The sequence below is a fragment of the Hyperolius riggenbachi genome, chromosome 2, assembly GCF_040937935.1.
Source record: "Hyperolius riggenbachi isolate aHypRig1 chromosome 2, aHypRig1.pri, whole genome shotgun sequence".
NCBI lineage: Eukaryota > Metazoa > Chordata > Amphibia > Anura > Hyperoliidae > Hyperolius > Hyperolius riggenbachi.
The window spans coordinates 440,750,102-440,767,382 of record NC_090647.1 but is presented as its reverse complement, the minus strand read 5'-3'; the positions used below and the strand labels follow the sequence as shown (position 1 = coordinate 440,767,382).

Here is a 17,281-nt window from a genome sequence, read left to right as displayed (position 1 = left end):
GTTCCTGTTTCATCCAGACAGACATCCACTGTGAGCCGAATCTTTCATTGTGATGATCTGGATGATTCGACTCACAAAAAAGATCCGGATCAAATGAACGATTCATTCGTGATCCAGACAACACTACAGTCCCACCACGAGTCACCACAGTGCAGTGAATATTAATTAGCCATGTGGCTGGCCGCTGAGGAGGAGGGGCGACCTCCTCCTCCAACATTACTGAGCATGTGCAAACAGTCTTAAGCAGCCCATACACTCAGCCGATTTTCTGGCCGACCGATCGATCGCGATCGATCGCAAATCGGTTGGCCAATCGACCGATCGACGGCCGATTTCGATCGATTTCGATGGATTTCCATCGAACTTGCAGGGTGGAAAATTTAGGTCGATCTGATGAGATTGCTTATCAGTTTGCATTGGCCTTAATGGAAATCTGATGGCAAAAAAATGCCATCAGATCGAATTTCAACAGATTTCAAACTGAAATCTATTGGAATTCTATCCTGGTAAAAAATGTTCTAAAAACGCATCAGATAGATCATCAGATGCATTTCTTATCTGTCTGCTGCCAATCTGACGAGTGTATGGGCACCTTAACGCTCCTTAGCCCAGTATAAGGTACAGCATGCAGCACTTTGTTTAACCACTTCAGCCTTCAGTCGTTTTCACTTTATGCATCCGAGCAATTTTCACCTCCCATTCATTCGCCTATAACTTTATCACTACTTATCACAATGAACTGATCTATATCTTGTTTTTTCCACCACCAATTAGGCTTTCTTTGGGTGGTACATTTTGCTAAGAGCCACTTTAATGTACATACATTTTAACAGGAAGAATAAGAAAAAAACGGAAAAAAATCATTATTTCTCAGTTTTCAGCCATTATAGTTTTAAAATAATACATGCCTCCATAATTAAAACTCATGTATTGTATTTACCCATATGTCCCGGTTATTACACCGTTAAAATTATGTCCCTATCACAATGTATGGCGACAATATTTTATTTGGAAATAAAGGTGCATTTTTTCTGTTTTGCAGCTATCACTATTTACAAGTTTAAAATAAAAAAAAAAAATAGAAATATTTCATCTTTACATTGATATTTAAAAAGTTTAGACCCGTAGGTAAATATTTACATGTTTGATTTTTTTTATTGTAATGTTTTTATTTTTATTTTTTATATTAAACATTTTATTTGGGTATTTTGTGGGAGGGTGGGATGTCATGACATCACTTCTGCATATTCAACGTGGTGTTCACAATTACTGTGCGCCCGCTCTCACTGGCTGAATGGTCGCCGGCTGATTCTAAGGTCTGACTCTGGCTGTCACTAAGGTGAGGGGGGCGTCTGTCACTACCTAAACTGGGGGTCCCTGTCACTACCTAACCTGGGGGGCTCCTGTCACTACTTAAACTGGGGGCTCCTGTTACTACATATACTGGGGGGTCCCTGTCATTACCTGAATTGGGGGGCTCCTGTCACTACCTAAACTGGGGGCTTCTGTCACTACATACACTGGGGGGTCCCTGTAACTACCTGAACTGGGGGGCCCTGTCACTACCTAAACTGGGGGCTCCTGGCGCTACCTAAACTAAAGGGCACCTTTCACTATCTAAACTATCCAGGCCAGCCAGCCCAGCATCACCACCAGCCAACCAGCCCAGAATCACTGTCAAAAAAGCCACAGCATCACCACCAGTCAGGCCAGCATTTACTTCAACCAGCCAAGCACAGCCCAGCATCACCGCCAGCCAGGCTAGCCCAGCATCACCGCCAGCCAGGCCACAGCATCACCACCAGCCAGTTCACAGCATCGCCATTAGCCAGCCCAGCCACAGCGTCACCGCCACAGCATCACCGCCGGCCCAGCCACAGCATCACCGCCGGCCCAGCCACAGCATCACCGCCGGCCCAGCCACAGCATCACCGCCGGCCCAGCCACAGCATCACCGCCAGCCCAGCCACAGCATCACCGCCAGCCCAGCCACAGCATTACCAACAGCCCGGCCACAGCATCACCGCCAGCCAGGCCACAGCATCACTGCCTGGCCTTTCAGCCCACACATCATCCCCCATCCAGCCATAAACAGTATTGCCAGGCCAGCCAGGCACAACAGCCAGTAGAGGAGAATTGAGAAGCCAGGTGAGAGGTGTCTACCATATTAAGGGGGAATTCTGCCAATTTATGTGAAATGCTGTCTATTTATGTGCCTCATGACTGCTGAATTTGTCTTGTTGGGGGCCTCATGGTTACTGAATTTGTCTTGTTGGGGGCCTCATGATTGCTGAATTTATCTTGATGGGGGCCTCATGATTGCTGAATTTGTCTTGTTGGGGGTCACATGATTGCTGAATTTGTCTTGTTGGGGGCCTCATGATTGCTGAATTTATCTTGATGGGGGCCTCATGATTGCTGAATTTGTCTTGTTGGGGGTCACATGATTGCTAACTGCGAGACTATAGGAAAAGCTGAATCATCATCATATGAGACAATAGCAATAGCATAAACCTACTTTTTTTTTAGCTTTTTAAAACAGAAAATAAAACTGGGAGGTTCTAAAAAAATGAATACATTTTTCAGGAGTAGGATGGATGAAATTGTTTATCTTCACAGTTTATTTTCAACTTGGATTTTTCATAATGTTCATGTATGAGTTAAAACGTTTGTATTTAGTTTAAATTGCTGTTGGCACTTTGCAATAGATAAGTGACTTTTGGGTTGCAGTTTGGGCACTTGGCCTCCAAAAGGTTCGCCACCACTGTCCTGATCTAATGTCCCACCATTGCTAAGTTCATGTAAATTTGTCTCCACCCGTGACCACACCTACATTCTGGTCCATGACCACACCCATTTTTCGGCACGGCACGCTATGCACGCCGTACAACGTAACCCCAATTTTCGGTGCACCACTTCTTCCCCTCATTTTTGTCCCCCACTGGAAAATTTTCTGTGGACGCCCATGAGAGAGCTAATACTGAAGTTGAGGGAGGGCCCCTTGGGGCCCCTCTGGCCCCAGGGCTCCGATGCATTCGCAACCGCTGCACCCCCTATTGCTATGCCCCTGGTTCAATGCAATTTGCAAGAGGTAAGCTTTAATATAAACTTGCTAGTGGAGTCTGCTGTGAGTACAACATGCTAACATCTGGAGCACTGAGAAATGTCACATGATCAGTTAAGCAGCAGTTGGAAAGCAGAATCTGATTGGTTTGGTACTTACCAAGTGATATGAAAGACAGATTATTGATTTTTAAATGCTGTACAGAATACGCTGTTTCTGAACTAATCATTCTGTTCTTAATTAAGAAGTGTGTGGGAAGTCCAGGGGTGGATTGATGTGTATCTAATGAACTACTATATACACTTGCAGATAAGTTGGCATCTTTAACCCTGAAAATCAGGCTTAGAATAGGGTTGGCTAATCTGTGAGTCAAATCTATGATCACCCTTCCTCCCCACATTCCCCCAAGACTCCCATGTGTCCTCCAGTTTCCTGCGTGCTATACAGAGCATGCTGTCATTTATAGTTACCTCTTCCAGGTGCCAGCACAAGCTTCTGTATAGTCAGACCTTTTGTGAGATGGTAACTTCAGCCTCAAGACCACAGGGCAGATTTATTATATTAGTTTATGATAGTTTTTTCTTCCTACTTCCTATTTCATCACAATAGGAAAAAAAACTATAATCTGCTTAAGTTCTGAAAGTAAAGTCACTACTTAAAAAATAAGATGACTTTTACACTAGTTTTGCATACATTTCTAGAAATGCTGTACTGGTAGAACACAGTGAAAAACCAGTACAAAGCTGCCGTAGAAAAAAGACGCAGAACATTTATATTGTGCCCTTCTCCTGGCACACTCAAAGCTCTACAGCTGCAGCCACTAGGACGCGCTCAGTAGGCACTAGGCAGTAGCAGGGTTAGGGAGTCTTGCCCAAGGTCTCCTACTGCATAGGTGCTGGGTTACTGAACAGGAAGAGGCAAGATTTGAACCCTGTTCCCTGTGTCAGAGGCAGAGCCCTAACCATCACACTATCCAGCCAGTTGATACCACTCCTAAAACTCGTGCAAAGCTATCACACTGGGGGACTGACTGTCAGCTTATACTGTATGCTGTGTTTATTCCCCACATGATTGAATTAAAGTTCTCTTTCGCAGCTGTCTGTCAAATCTCTTCCTTGTAAAGCCTGGCCAGCAACTATAGTGTGAGATAGAAAAGCAGAAGTATGCTGACTGATTGACATCATAAGTCCATCCTACCCTAAGCAGTGCTCTGATTGCTGCTATTTTAGCATTAAAATTCAACTGTGAGTCCCCTTTTCTCTGTTAAAACTGCCATAGTACATCTCACCTCACACAGAGGATTCTCACAGATAAGAATTCAAATGTGATCAGCACCCACGATTTTCAAAAGACATAATTGTGGTGGTGTGCTATGACCCTCCGTCCGTCAGTACGTCTAGGACGACAACAAACGATCCAAAAAAATGGTCAGCACCTCCACAATAGCTCCTTTACGTTAAAACATAGCTCTTTATTCAAAAATTCTTAAAAGCCATTAAAATAGATGGACAAGGTATGGGGCTGGATTCCAGCGACAGCCCGCTGTTTCAGACCTCTCAGCCTTTCCTCAGGCTGGACAGTCCCCCACTAAATCATACTCACGACACACCATCTTTTATACCAACCTCTCACCACACAAACCAATCAGAGAAGGTTGTGTTCCGGAGAACCTGATGGAAGACTGCTATGGCTTAAGAAGGACCAATGAGATCATGGAGTATGGATCCACCGTGCAGAACCCAGTACGCACCAGCGAGATCCCTCCGCCTCTAAATAGTGCACAAATAGATTGCTCATTATAGCGCTGAAAATCACCTTGTTATGTCGGCGATCCGCGCCCCACATTCATTGCCAAAGTGTCACTAGTATCCAGGCATACAATCACCCATTGATCCTATAAAGCATAAAAAGGTATTATTTCTCTTACCCCCATCCCTGACATTGCAGCCGTCAAGTCCCTGCCTGAATCGTGCACCAATAGAAAGATTCAACCTCCGCTCAGCCAATCAGATGCTCTAAGATGGTACAATAGGGTGGAGACCTACGGCATCATGCGGAAGCAGTGCCAAAATGGAAACCCGCTCTGCGCTCCAAGCGCAGAGCGGAAGATCTGGCATCATGTTGAGAAAATTGTACACTCCCCTTCTACTCAGGGCCAAGTCACCGCCCCTCGCAAAAATAAACAAAACACGTACGAATCAAAACAGATTAGCATGGTATGCGGACAAAACTTCCGCATAACCATGCCATATATAATGCGGCCTGTTACAACAAAGTATTAAAGGGGAACATGTGCCTATCTCCCGCTCCGCACCAACAATACAGCAACATACAATAGCAGGGGCCGGCAGCTACAACTAAAAAAATAAGAAAAACAGGAAGGGAGGGGGGAAGGGGAAAAAGGAAAGAGAATACAGCCCATTAGCCGTCCCCGGGTTCACCAAAACGCACCCCCACAACCTGCAAGGAGAGAGAACATATTACAAAATTGAACATAAAAATACAATCAAAGAGCATCAAAAATACATATTAAGAAACCATAACATTCTAGCTACCCCTAAAAATATCTGTCTACCAGGACTCCTAGCCCCACAGTGCTACCCTCCCCACTCGCCCACCCCTCTATCCTAACACAAAACCTAAATCATACTCTTTATTGAGCCCTGCTAGGCCAAAGGTGTTCAATTCACGGATCCATCTGGCCTCCCTTCTCAGTAACTCCTTGACTCTACTTCCTCCCCTCCAACCACTAGGTACCTGATCTATTACTTGGACCCTTAATTGTGACACTGATGCTCTGTTGGTCAAAAAATGATTAGAAACTGCCTGTTCAATGCATTTTGTTTGTATTGTTGACTTGTGTGAACAAAATCTGTCCTTCAATCTCTGCGTAGTCTGTCCCACATACCCTAAACCGCATGGACATTTTAAAAGATAGACCACATATGTGGAGTCACAAGTGTAGTAGTCCTTGATGGGGTATTTTCTTCCAGTTAAAGGATGGGTAAATTCCAGACCCTTAGGCTGGTTGCACACCAGGACGTTGCGTTTTAGGGGACGTTATGGTCGCATAACGTGCCCCTAACACAACGCCTGGTGCTCCCTGCTTTGGACGTCAGAGTGAGCCGCGTTGTGCAGCTCACTCTGGCGTCCGTGATGCCGTGATGCGCACTTTTGGACGCATGCGGCATCACGTGGTCCCGCCGGCCAATCGCCGCACAGAGCGGCCGCTCCAGGAAGTAAACACTGCACGTCACTGAGTGCAGTGAATATTAATTAGCCATGTGCCTGGCCGCTCTCCTCTCCTCCCCAATGTTACTGAGCATGTGCAAGCAGTCTAACGCGGCTCTGTCGCTTACAAAGTACTGCATGCAGTACGTTACATTATGGCGCAGCGTTACACTGTAACGCAACGTGGGCACTGTGAACAGCCCATTGATTTTTCATTGCTGTGCGGTGGGCTGCGTTACAGGCTGCACTAACGTGCGCCTGTAACGTCCCACTGTGAAACCAGCCTTAAGGATATTGTTGCACATATGACAACTTAAGCACGGAAAAGTTCCAACGACTTTTGCTGTTGTGTCTTGAATGGAACTAGTCCTTGTATGCATCACCTTATTCCGGATGGTAGGTGCCCTCCTATAGGACATCAATGTGGGCTCTAAAAATTCAGGTTAATTTGGATATGCCTCACGGATCACATTCCAATGCTTCTTGATAACTTTCGAGACTTGTTCACTTGCTGTTGAGAAAGTGGTCACGCAAGGAATGAGCTGTGTCTTACTCCTCCTCTCCCTCTTTTTCTTACTTTTTCTCTGCAGGGAGGATCTAGGGTAACCCCTTTCCGTAAATTTTTCTTCCATTTCTCTCAATCTTATTTGACAGGTCTCAGGATCAGAAACGACCCGTTTGACCCTCGTGTGCTGTCCCTCAGGGATATTCTCAACGATGTGCCTGGGATGAAAACTAGAATATTCTAATACTGCATTTTTTTCAGTCTTCTTCACATATAAATCTGTACTCAGAGTCCCATCACAGAATGTAACCAAAGTGTCCAAGTAAGAAATTTCCTTGTCACTAGAGTGTGCCGTTAATTTAATTGATGGGCAACTGTTACCCAGGTCTCGGATGAAAGTATCTAAGTCTGAACGTGGCCCCGTCCAAGCGCAAAAAACGTCGTCGATATATCGCCACCAACAATGCGCAAACCGACGAAAAAGCGGATGAGGATATACAAACGCCTCCTCATATGCTCCCATAAAAAGATTAGCGTAGGACGGGGCCACAATCGAACCCATCGCCGTACCCCTTTTCTGTATATAAAAGTCCTCAAACTTGAAATAATTCCAATGTAAAATAATAGTAAGGAGTTCCCTTATGAACCGCCTCTGATCAGTCGACATATCCGATTGTGTTAAAAGGTACCAATCCACAACTTCAATTCCATCCTCATGTGGTATAGCAGTGTATACGCTTTCAACATCTAAAGTGACTAGAAGTACTGATTGATCTTGTTGTAGGTTCAGTGTTTGAAGTTTTTCCAGAAAAATATTAGTATCCCTTAAAAATGAATCAAGTTGCTCAACCAGTGGTTGTAAAAGTTTGTCAACAAAAATAGCAAGAGTAACAAAAATAGACTCTACTCCAGACACGATAGGCCTGCCAGGAGGTTCTCTTAGATTCTTGTGTTTTTGATCTTTGTGATCTTTCTCTAGTCTTCCATATACATGTTCCTGTTGTAATTGCTGACCAATCTCCATATCATAGTACGAGGTGTTCATCCTCACCACTGCTCCCCCTTTATCCGCAGGGCGGATTGTAATGTCCTTGTTCCCTTGCAGATTTTTTAGAGCCTCCCTCTCTTCTTCTGCCAGATTTAATCTCTGTTCCCATTCCTTTTTCCGGGAAGGACTTTTCAATCTGAGCAAGATCTACATTCACATTTTTAAAGTAACGATCAATGACCACATTACTGGGGGGATTAAAATAACTCTTGTTCCTCAAGCCCATTTCCTTTAAATGGAAGACATCTTCCTCCAGGGATGGTGTCCTACTAGTCTGGGGAAAAAAAGATGAAGTACTGAAAAAAACTTTCAAACGTAGAGTACGAAAAAATTGAAAAAGTTCTAAATCAAGTTGGAAAAAGTCAGGCTGAGAAGTCGGGCAAAAATTTAGGCCGTGATTAAGGACCTCAGTCTCCACTGGACTCAGGTCATAATCTGAAATGTTGATAACTAAGTTCCCTTTTTCTTCTGTCTCAGGACCATTTTGTCGGCCGTCTTCTTTGTGTTTTATGAGTTGATACCTCCTCCCTCCTCTCCTCCGGCGTTTCTTTGCTGTATTGTTGGGGAGGCCTCCCTGGATGCAGATAAAAAATCAGAGCCTGTTGTAACAGGCCGCATTATATATGGCATGGTTATGCGGAAGTTTTGTCCGCATACCATGCTAATCTGTTTTGATTCGTACGTGTTTTTTTTATTTTTGCGAGGGGCGGTGACTTGGCCCCGATAGCCGGCCCTGCGTGGAAGGGGAGTGTACAATTTTCTCAACATGATGCCAGATCTTCCGCTCTGCGCTTGGAGCGCAGAGCGGGTTTCCGTTCTGGCGCTGCTTCCGCATGATGCCGTAGGTCTCCGCCCTATTGTACCATCTTAGAGCATCTGATTGGCTGAGCGGAGGTTGAATCTTTCTATTGGTGCACGATTCAGGCAGGGATTTGGCGGCTGCAACGTCAGGGATAGGGGTAAGATAAATAATACCTTTTTATGCTTCATAGGATCAATGGGTGATTGTATGCCTGGATACTAGTGACACTTTGGCAATGAATGTGGGGCGCGGATCGCCGACATAACAGGGTGATTTTCAGCGCTATAATGAGCAATCTATTTGTGCACTATTTAGAGGCGGAGGGATCTCGCTGGTGCGTACTGGGTTCTGCACGGTGGATCCATACTCCATGATCTCATTGGTCCTCCTTAAGCCATAGCAGTCTTCCATCAGGTCCTCCGGAACGCAACCTCCTCTGATTGGTTTGTGTGGTGAGAGGTTAATATAAAAGATGGTGTGTCGTGAGTATGAGTTAGTGTGGGACTGTCCAGCCTGAGGAAAGGCTGAGAGGTCTGAAACAGCGGGCTGTCGCTGGAATCCAGCCCCATACCTTGTCCATCTATTTTAATGGCTTTTAAGAATTTTTGAATAAAGAGCTATGTTTTAACGTAAATGAGCTATTGTGGAGGTGCTGACCACTTTTTTGGATCGATTCTCTCACAGATTGCATCAATTCTGGGTCACAACGCTGGATGGGGGGGAGAGATTCTCACTCAGTGCGCAAGAAGGCAAGGAAGAGGCAGGGGGCGTGGCCAGGGAGAGAGAGCTGGTAGCCCAATGGCAGCTCTGAAAATCCTGCCAAAAGGCTGCCAGTGTTCGTTTTGAGCAGGGAATCCCTCTCCTCCCATTACCCTCTGGAATAGCGACAAATATTGTCGCTAATTTCTGGGGGCTATAGCATGGCGGCGGTGGGGCAGAGAGTGGCGTGGGGTGGAAAGCACGGGCAAACCCAGGATTTCCAAGGGGGAGATTCCTGAAAGGTCTCCCTCAGCCACGCACAATACAGTATAATAGTATGGTAGGACATCATGCTGGGTACACATAATGCAATATCCTGGAACTCTTGTTAGGTTTTATTTTTTCATACATCAAGCCTAACATAGTTTGCGTTTAATGGTTATAGGCAGCACAGTCACAGTACTCCAGTGCTAGGTCTTCAGAGCATGGAGGAGGGGGTCTGCAGACTGGCTGGTAATATACTGCCCACATATTTCATGATTTTACAGTCATTGTGGAGTCATCAGTGTGGTCACTAAGAATGAACATAATCTCAACATACTGTTTACCTTTTTTTCTTTTAATTTAAAATGAATGTCCATTGCTAGCAGTAGAATGTCTACTTTTAGTGCTTTTTTCGTGTCGTTCTAACTTTGCAAAATAAATAAAGAGGAACTGGTATATATTGTTGTTTTTACTAGTTCTTCATAGAATGTCAGTGTTATCATTTTGTATTTTTATTTTTAGAACCTGCATTTTAAACTTTAGCTTTGTGCTGAGGGAGAAATTTCACAGTTTAACTTTCTGTTCCTCTTTAGTTCGGCCTTAGTGTTTACCGCAAGTGGCTGTGCATGCCAATTGCTTTGACGTCTGACTTGTCATGCAATTTTCTGCTTATTACCGTAGTTCTGTAGTGTTTGCAATGTTTAGAGGTGCAGTCACTCTTATGAAAGAAAATACCTGTACTGCTTTCTCAGGGCATTTAGGCCTGGTGCACACCAGAGGAGTTTTTCTGAGCGTTTTGAGTTTTTAAATCTGCTGCTAATGTTATCCTATGTGTCTGTGCACACTGGAGCAATGAGGTTTTGTAAAAAAAAAACCATAGCATTACATTGGTAATGGCCTAACTGAGCATTCCAGTGTCTCACATAGTACATCCTAAGCAACCAGTGCATACATTAGTGTACACATGTGCAATCACTAAAGGCTAGCAACGCATCTATTTTACACGGCACATGACTGAGCATTATGGGTAATGAGGAGAATAGTGACCTTGCCATGTGCTTTGATAAGATGAACTGGCAGTCTGAATCTCTCACTGAAGCATCAGGGTTGCCGTATGTACACACACTAGACTATCTACAAAGGTGGCCCTGACTAGCCACCGCCATGGACAACACTCTAACATGTGTAGGAAACTCAGAGGCTACATGAAGGCAAGATGAAGCTCAAAGTTGGATACTTACCTCAGTTATTATTATTTTGTAACCTAATGGTTACCTCAGTAGAGGGAAGCCTCTGTATCCCCAGCCTCCTTGACTCCACCAATCCAGCAGGGCTTGTCACATATGTTAACATGACTGCGCTCCCCTCTGTGTACGAGAGCAGCTGCACTGTGCAGGTGAGCAGTGTTGGGGTAAATATCTAAGTTTGGGGTTGAAGCACAAAACATTGGTAATATTACCGTGCACACATAGCGCACGGTAATATTGCCTTTAATTTGCCTGCAATGGTAACATGTGTTACTAACGGTAATGCTTGTCAGTAACGGTAGCAACAGTTACTGTTAATAAAATATATCTAAATTATAAATTACAGTTTCAATAGGAGTATATATAGCGTGACACAGTCATATTATTCCAGGGTACAGGTCCTCTTTTACAGTCTCAAGGTAAACAGCATGTAGTGTTCATTCAACTTTAAAGAGGAACTGTAACATAAAAATATCCCCTGGGGGGTACTCACCTCGGGTGGGGGAAGCCTCCGGATCCTAATGAGGCTTCCCACGCCGTCCTCCATCCGTCAGGGGTCTCGCTGCAGCCCTCCGTGGAGTCCGGGCAGCGGTGACGTCATTATTTACCTTCCTGGCTCCTGCGCAGGCGCTCTGACGGCTTTCCATTCCGAACTACACGGAAATACCCGATCGCCGTCGGGTCCGCTCTACTGCGCAGGCGCAAGTCTCCTGCGCCTGCGCAGTAGAGCGGACCCGAATGAGATCGGGTATTTCCGTGTAGTTCGGAATGGAAAGCCGCCACAGCGCCCCCGCTGGAGCCAGCAAAGGTAAATATTGAAATGACAGTCGGCACAGTCGCCGGCTGTTCGGAGGGCTGCGGAGAGACCCCCGTGGGACAGAGGACGGCGTGGGAAGCCTCATTAGGATCCGGAGGCTTCCCCCACCCGAGGTGAGTACCCCCCAGGGGATGTTTTTAATGTTACAGAGTCTCTTTAAAGCGGACCCAAACCAAACATTTTTTAAATTCAAAATATTTAGTTGCACCACTCTGACACATACAAAGATAAATAAACACTCCTTCAAGCCTATGAGCATTTCAGTGCATGCTTTTCACCCTTCTCTTTTCATAACTAGGATTATACAGGTAGCAGCCATTAGCAATTCCTCCTTTGCTGGACACCATCTACTCCATCAGTTTGCCGGATTCTGTCCTGGAAATTTGAAAGGAAGGGAGGGGTTCCTCCAATAAATGTAAAATATTTTATATTTGTCATCATGCAGCTGAAAAAAGGCTGCTATTTATTATTATAATTTAGAAAATAGATTTTATTTCTGAAATCTTGTATTTTTAATTTGGGTCCACTTTAAGGGACTTCTGGCTTTCTACACTTCCACCACACCCGGATATGGAAAGGGACTCACCCTTTACTAAGACCACCAGTTTGGTCTTAGTTAGGCACTGGGGTTATTCCCGGGTCACCCCCGACCACTGCGATCTATGGTTGTAGGTCCCCCCGACACTGCTCTCTCTCAGATATAATGGTCAGTCGTTACACAGTGCATAGACTACATATATGTATTGCCATTCAAACCTTTTCTTGGCTGGAGGTGCTCTTTAATGTAAAATTGGGTATCCTGAATAATGTATTACTGTTGACTATGTGTCCCTGTGGTGCCTGTCAGGCTTGTCTGGCTACCTGCTATAGGTCAGACTGTATGCTCATATGACTGACCTATAACCCAGCCCTAACACCTGCGTAAACTCCTGCCTAGTAACAAACTACAAAAACCCTGCAGGCAGATGTAGCATACAACCTGGCAAATAGCAATCACCAAACACAGCAAGGTAATATAAACACAGTATACTTGAATAGTCACCTGAGGCCTAAGAGCTGAGGCAATCCAGACGATAGCATAATCACAATACAGATGCGTAGTAGTCAATCAGGCCGAGATCAGGAGCAGGCAGCGTTCATGCAAAGTCCTTTAACAATCCGAGGTTGGCAACAGGTAATCCGATAGAGATGCGTGGTCAGGTACAACCCGGGTCGATAACAGGTGATCAGAAGAGATGCAGTCAGGTGCAAGCCGGGTCAGCAAAAAGTAATCCAATCTGCAAGAAGCTTGATCTAGAGACAGACAGAAGTCCGCAGCAAGACAAACACTTGGTGTGAGCGCAATCTCCGCTACAAGCCCAGCATAGGCTATCACGGGCGAAGACTGAGGGCGCTCACCTTTCTTTTATAGAAGGGCTAACCAATCAAGAGTAACAGAATCCAAAACAACCAATCATTCTTCAAATCAGCTCACACGACGGTACACATGCTGCTACTGTTTACTGCGGTGAAGCGCGTACTGAGGACGCGTCTGCTGCTTAGGCAATAGGGAAGAAGCGCCATGCGCTCCACTGACATCAGAGCCTCGCCGAGACCCAGAGGCTTGCACCGCAGCGTGGGTCTCGGCGTTCCGCCGCCATATTCGGCAAGGTTTTATAGTGCCTCTTTAAAGCGGAATATAACCCTGCATTTCAACTTTGCTCTAAAACATTATTTACAGTATATTATATGCAACCAGCATTTTTTTTTTCACTAGACCAGCATTGGAAGGGTTACACAGAGTTTTAAAGTTCCTGGAGATTTCTGCAGACGCATCCGAAGCTGAAATAGATACATTTTGTTTACATAAATGTATCTAAGTGTTGAATGTTACACACTTTGGCTGTCCTCCAGCTCAGTCAGAGAGAGTGAGTCACATTCAACACTTAGATACATTTATGTAAACAAAATGTATCTATTTCAGCTTCGGATGCATCTGCAGAAATCTCCAGGAACTTTAAAACTCTGTGTAACCCTTCCAATGCTGGTCTAGTAAAAAAATATGCTGGTTGCATATAATATGCTGTAAATAATGTTTTAGAGCAAAGTTGAAATGCAGGGTCATATTCCGCTTTAAAGTGTACCTGGACTCTTGCACAGGATAGAAGAAAAACATAGAGAAATGCACCCAGTTAGAGAGTTTAGCCTGTCTAATTCCCCCTCATCTGTGTCTAATCACAAGTTCTCTGTGGTTTTCTGTGTTTTCCATGGTTTTCTGTACAATATGATCATAAAAATCTGTTTGAATGATCGCATGTGAGGAAAATATTGTACTGTTAATGGGCAAAGATTAAAGCCACTGCTACTATGTCCTTAAGATTAACATAAAAATGATGTTTTATGATCGTTACATGGAACTGTGTACATACATAGGTTGTAATGATTTGCATCATGCTCATATTCCTTTATATATTTGTCTTTTCAGTGGATGCGATAGTGGAGTTTGACTACAAGGCTCAGCATGATGATGAGCTGACTATAGTTGCTGGTGAAATTATCACCAAAATCAAAAAAGAAGATGGCGGATGGTGGGAAGGAGAGCTGAAAGGAAGGAGAGGCCTGTTCCCTGACAACTTTGTACGAGTGAGTACCTGTTACTGTTAAAGCACATCACTTTCACTTTCAGGGGCTAAATTAGGAAAAAAGAACATAAAACCAACTTCCCTTGACTGTGTCTGGAAACTTAAGGAATTGTATAGAAAACCACACAGCTAACCACTTTTTTTCATATCTATTTTATACCATGGGAACTGCTCAAAGCAAGTATTGCGATGTCGTGAGTTCCTTGTAGATTAAGTTATTTTGTGACTAGTGAAGGTTTTTTTGTGCAAATTATAACAAACTAAAATTGAAGGTTTGTAACAAAAACAGGTAAAAATGAACAGTTAAAGTGGACCTGAACTCTTGCACAGGACAGAAGCAAATTATAGAAAAATGCACCATGTATTAGAGTTTAGCCTGTCTAATTCCCCCTCAGCTGTGACTAATCACAGTTGTAATTTGATCTCTCAGCTGTGTCTGCTCAGAAATCTCTGCTGCCTTGGCAGTGCAGCTAACTTGTAACCACAGGAAGTTAACCCTATGTCTGCTTCCATGAAAGCAGTAGGTAACAATAACATTTCTATAGCACTTTTCTCCCATAGGACTCAAAGCGCGTAGGCTCTCTCAGATTCAGTAGTTGGTAGTAGGATGAAGTATTGGATGAAGCAGACACACGGCATATTTATTGCAGGATTTGTATAAGCTGTAACAAAGAAATGATTTTCTTTAAAAGGTTATTATGCTGGTGTGCATCTTTTAGAAATTTAGAGCAAAGATGAAGTCCTGAGTTCAGGTCCACTTTAAATGTTGCTATTGCTAAAAAGTAAATACGGTAATCCTTTTCATGTCAGCTCTGTTGCAAATATTTCCACACAGTTTATTAGTTTATTTTAATATATGCATGCAAAAACAGCTATTCCAAGCGGCTCCTAACAAAAAGACCAAATCTGATTGTCAGCCTGCACTTGGATAGCCTGGATGTCAAAAAGAGACAAAGGCATTATTCAATATATTTTTTACGAGTGTTCCCTGATGACGGCGCAAGGCCGAAACCGGTAGGAACTGGAGACTGGGCAACTTATATGAGATCGTTTTTTTTTATTTTAAATGTGTACTGGGTTACACTATAAGCTTTTAACTACTAAGGGTCCCTGTCAAAAGGACCCTGGAAGTAAGTCATTGTATATGTGATGTAGATTCAGCTTCTAATAAATGTTTATGTGATTCTTGGATGGAGAAGTGACCTTTCTCAATTTATTTCTGGTGATGGTCACTGTGGAAATATGCTTTTGAGCACTGTGGGGTTACTGCAGATGCCGATTTGAGTACCAAGCGCTGTGGATTTGTATGCATTTTTCTTGGAACCGATTGTGGATGTGGTTTATCCTGAGCAGCTGGTGGAACATACACATGAGATAAAGTTTGGATCAGCGCCTGTATATACTACAAAATACGTGAATATATATTTTTACGCTAAGTTTTCTCTTCGGTGGCATTTTCACACCTTAAAAATTAAACGTCTTGTAAGTCACCAGCAAGCAAGAATAATTTGGCAGTACCTTTTTAACTACTTTTTGGTACTTTTTCAACTGTAGAGTGCTAAAAGGTTATTTTAAACAGAAGATAAAAAAATTATCTCTAAGGAGAAAAAGTGAATTGAATAAGGGCCATGATGTCCTCATAGGCACAGTCATCCAGAAAGATTGGTATTTGTGGGTATAAAAGCGGACCCAAACCAAACATTTTTTTAAATCAAAATATTTAGTTGCACCACTCTGACACATTCAGAGCCCATTTCCACTATAGCGTTGCGGAATCGCCGGCAAATCACCGCAGGAAAATTGCATGCGGGTGCGATTCTGCATGCGTTTTTTGCCGCGATTTCGCATGCGATTTCGCATAGGTTAGGGTGATGCGATTTTAACCATGTCACTGCCTGTGTGAATTACCATGGGTACCTATGCGAAATCGCATGCAAAATCACGGCAAAAACCGCATGGGGAAAACGCATGCGATTTCCCTATTAAATACATTGCGTGCAATTCGCCTGCATTCCACACGCAGGCGAATTCTGAGGGCCCTACCCTGCAGATTTTTTCTGCACAGAAAAACGTGCAGGAAAACGCACAAGTGGAAACAGTCCCATCCACTTGTACTAGCTGTGCGAATCCGCATGCGGGCAACGCATTCGGATTCACGATAGTGGAAACGGGCCCACAAAGATAAATAAACACTCCTTCAAGCCTATGAGCATTTCAGTGCATGCTTTTCACCCTTCTCTTTGCATAGCTAGTGTTATACAGGGGGAGCCATTAGCAGTTCCTCCATTGCCGGACACCATCTACTCCACCAGTTTGCCGGATTCTGTCCTGGCAATATGAAAGGAAGGGAGGGGTTTCTCCAATAAATGTAAAATATTTTATATTTGTCATCATGCAACTGAAAAAAGGCCGCTATTTATTATTATAATTTAGAAAATAGATTTTATTTCTGAAATCTTGTATTTTTAATTTGGGTCCACTTTAAGTGCCCCCAGCAGTGTGCTGTTGCCATGGCTGCCAAGAAGTGAAGTTTAAACTTTCTGACAATGATAGAAATTCATAAAAGGCTAGATATTGGAATGTGAAGGTAATTAAAGACATTGATTTTAGTGTGACTTGAGTAACACTGATTTGTTTGTAATCAAGTTTTCTTTTACTTTGATTCTAATATTTGATTTTAATACGGTTGGTCCAGAAGAAGGCAAAATCAATTTATGGTCTGGTGAGAGAGAGGCTGAGGCCTCATTGACTCCATTGTCTGCAGCCATATCAGTTTCATGTACTAGTTACCGCACATGATTGATAGCTTTCGATTTTTGGTGCAAGATAAGGCACTTTTTAATGGGAAAGACATAAAATCTACATTTATTATTATTATTTTGTATTGTTTTTATCCCCTGCAGTCTTTTATAGAGTGTACAGTGACAGGACCATTTTTCTTAGGGGCGGGGGTTGATGGAGCCAATTAACTTATTTGTATGTT

General features: G+C 43.7%; 1 protein-coding gene across 3 annotated transcripts in view; it reads left to right on the top strand.

Annotated features, from left to right (window-relative positions):
- The window catches only part of LOC137546932 (SH3 domain-containing kinase-binding protein 1-like), a 516,647-nt gene that overhangs the window by 118,697 nt on the left and 380,669 nt on the right, over positions 1-17,281 (top strand). For all 3 annotated transcript variants that reach the window (XM_068269991.1, XM_068269992.1, XM_068269993.1), the window contains one exon: positions 14,142-14,299. In XM_068269991.1, coding sequence (XP_068126092.1) covers positions 14,142-14,299 — 158 coding nt within the window. The remainder of the gene's footprint in view (positions 1-14,141; positions 14,300-17,281) is intronic.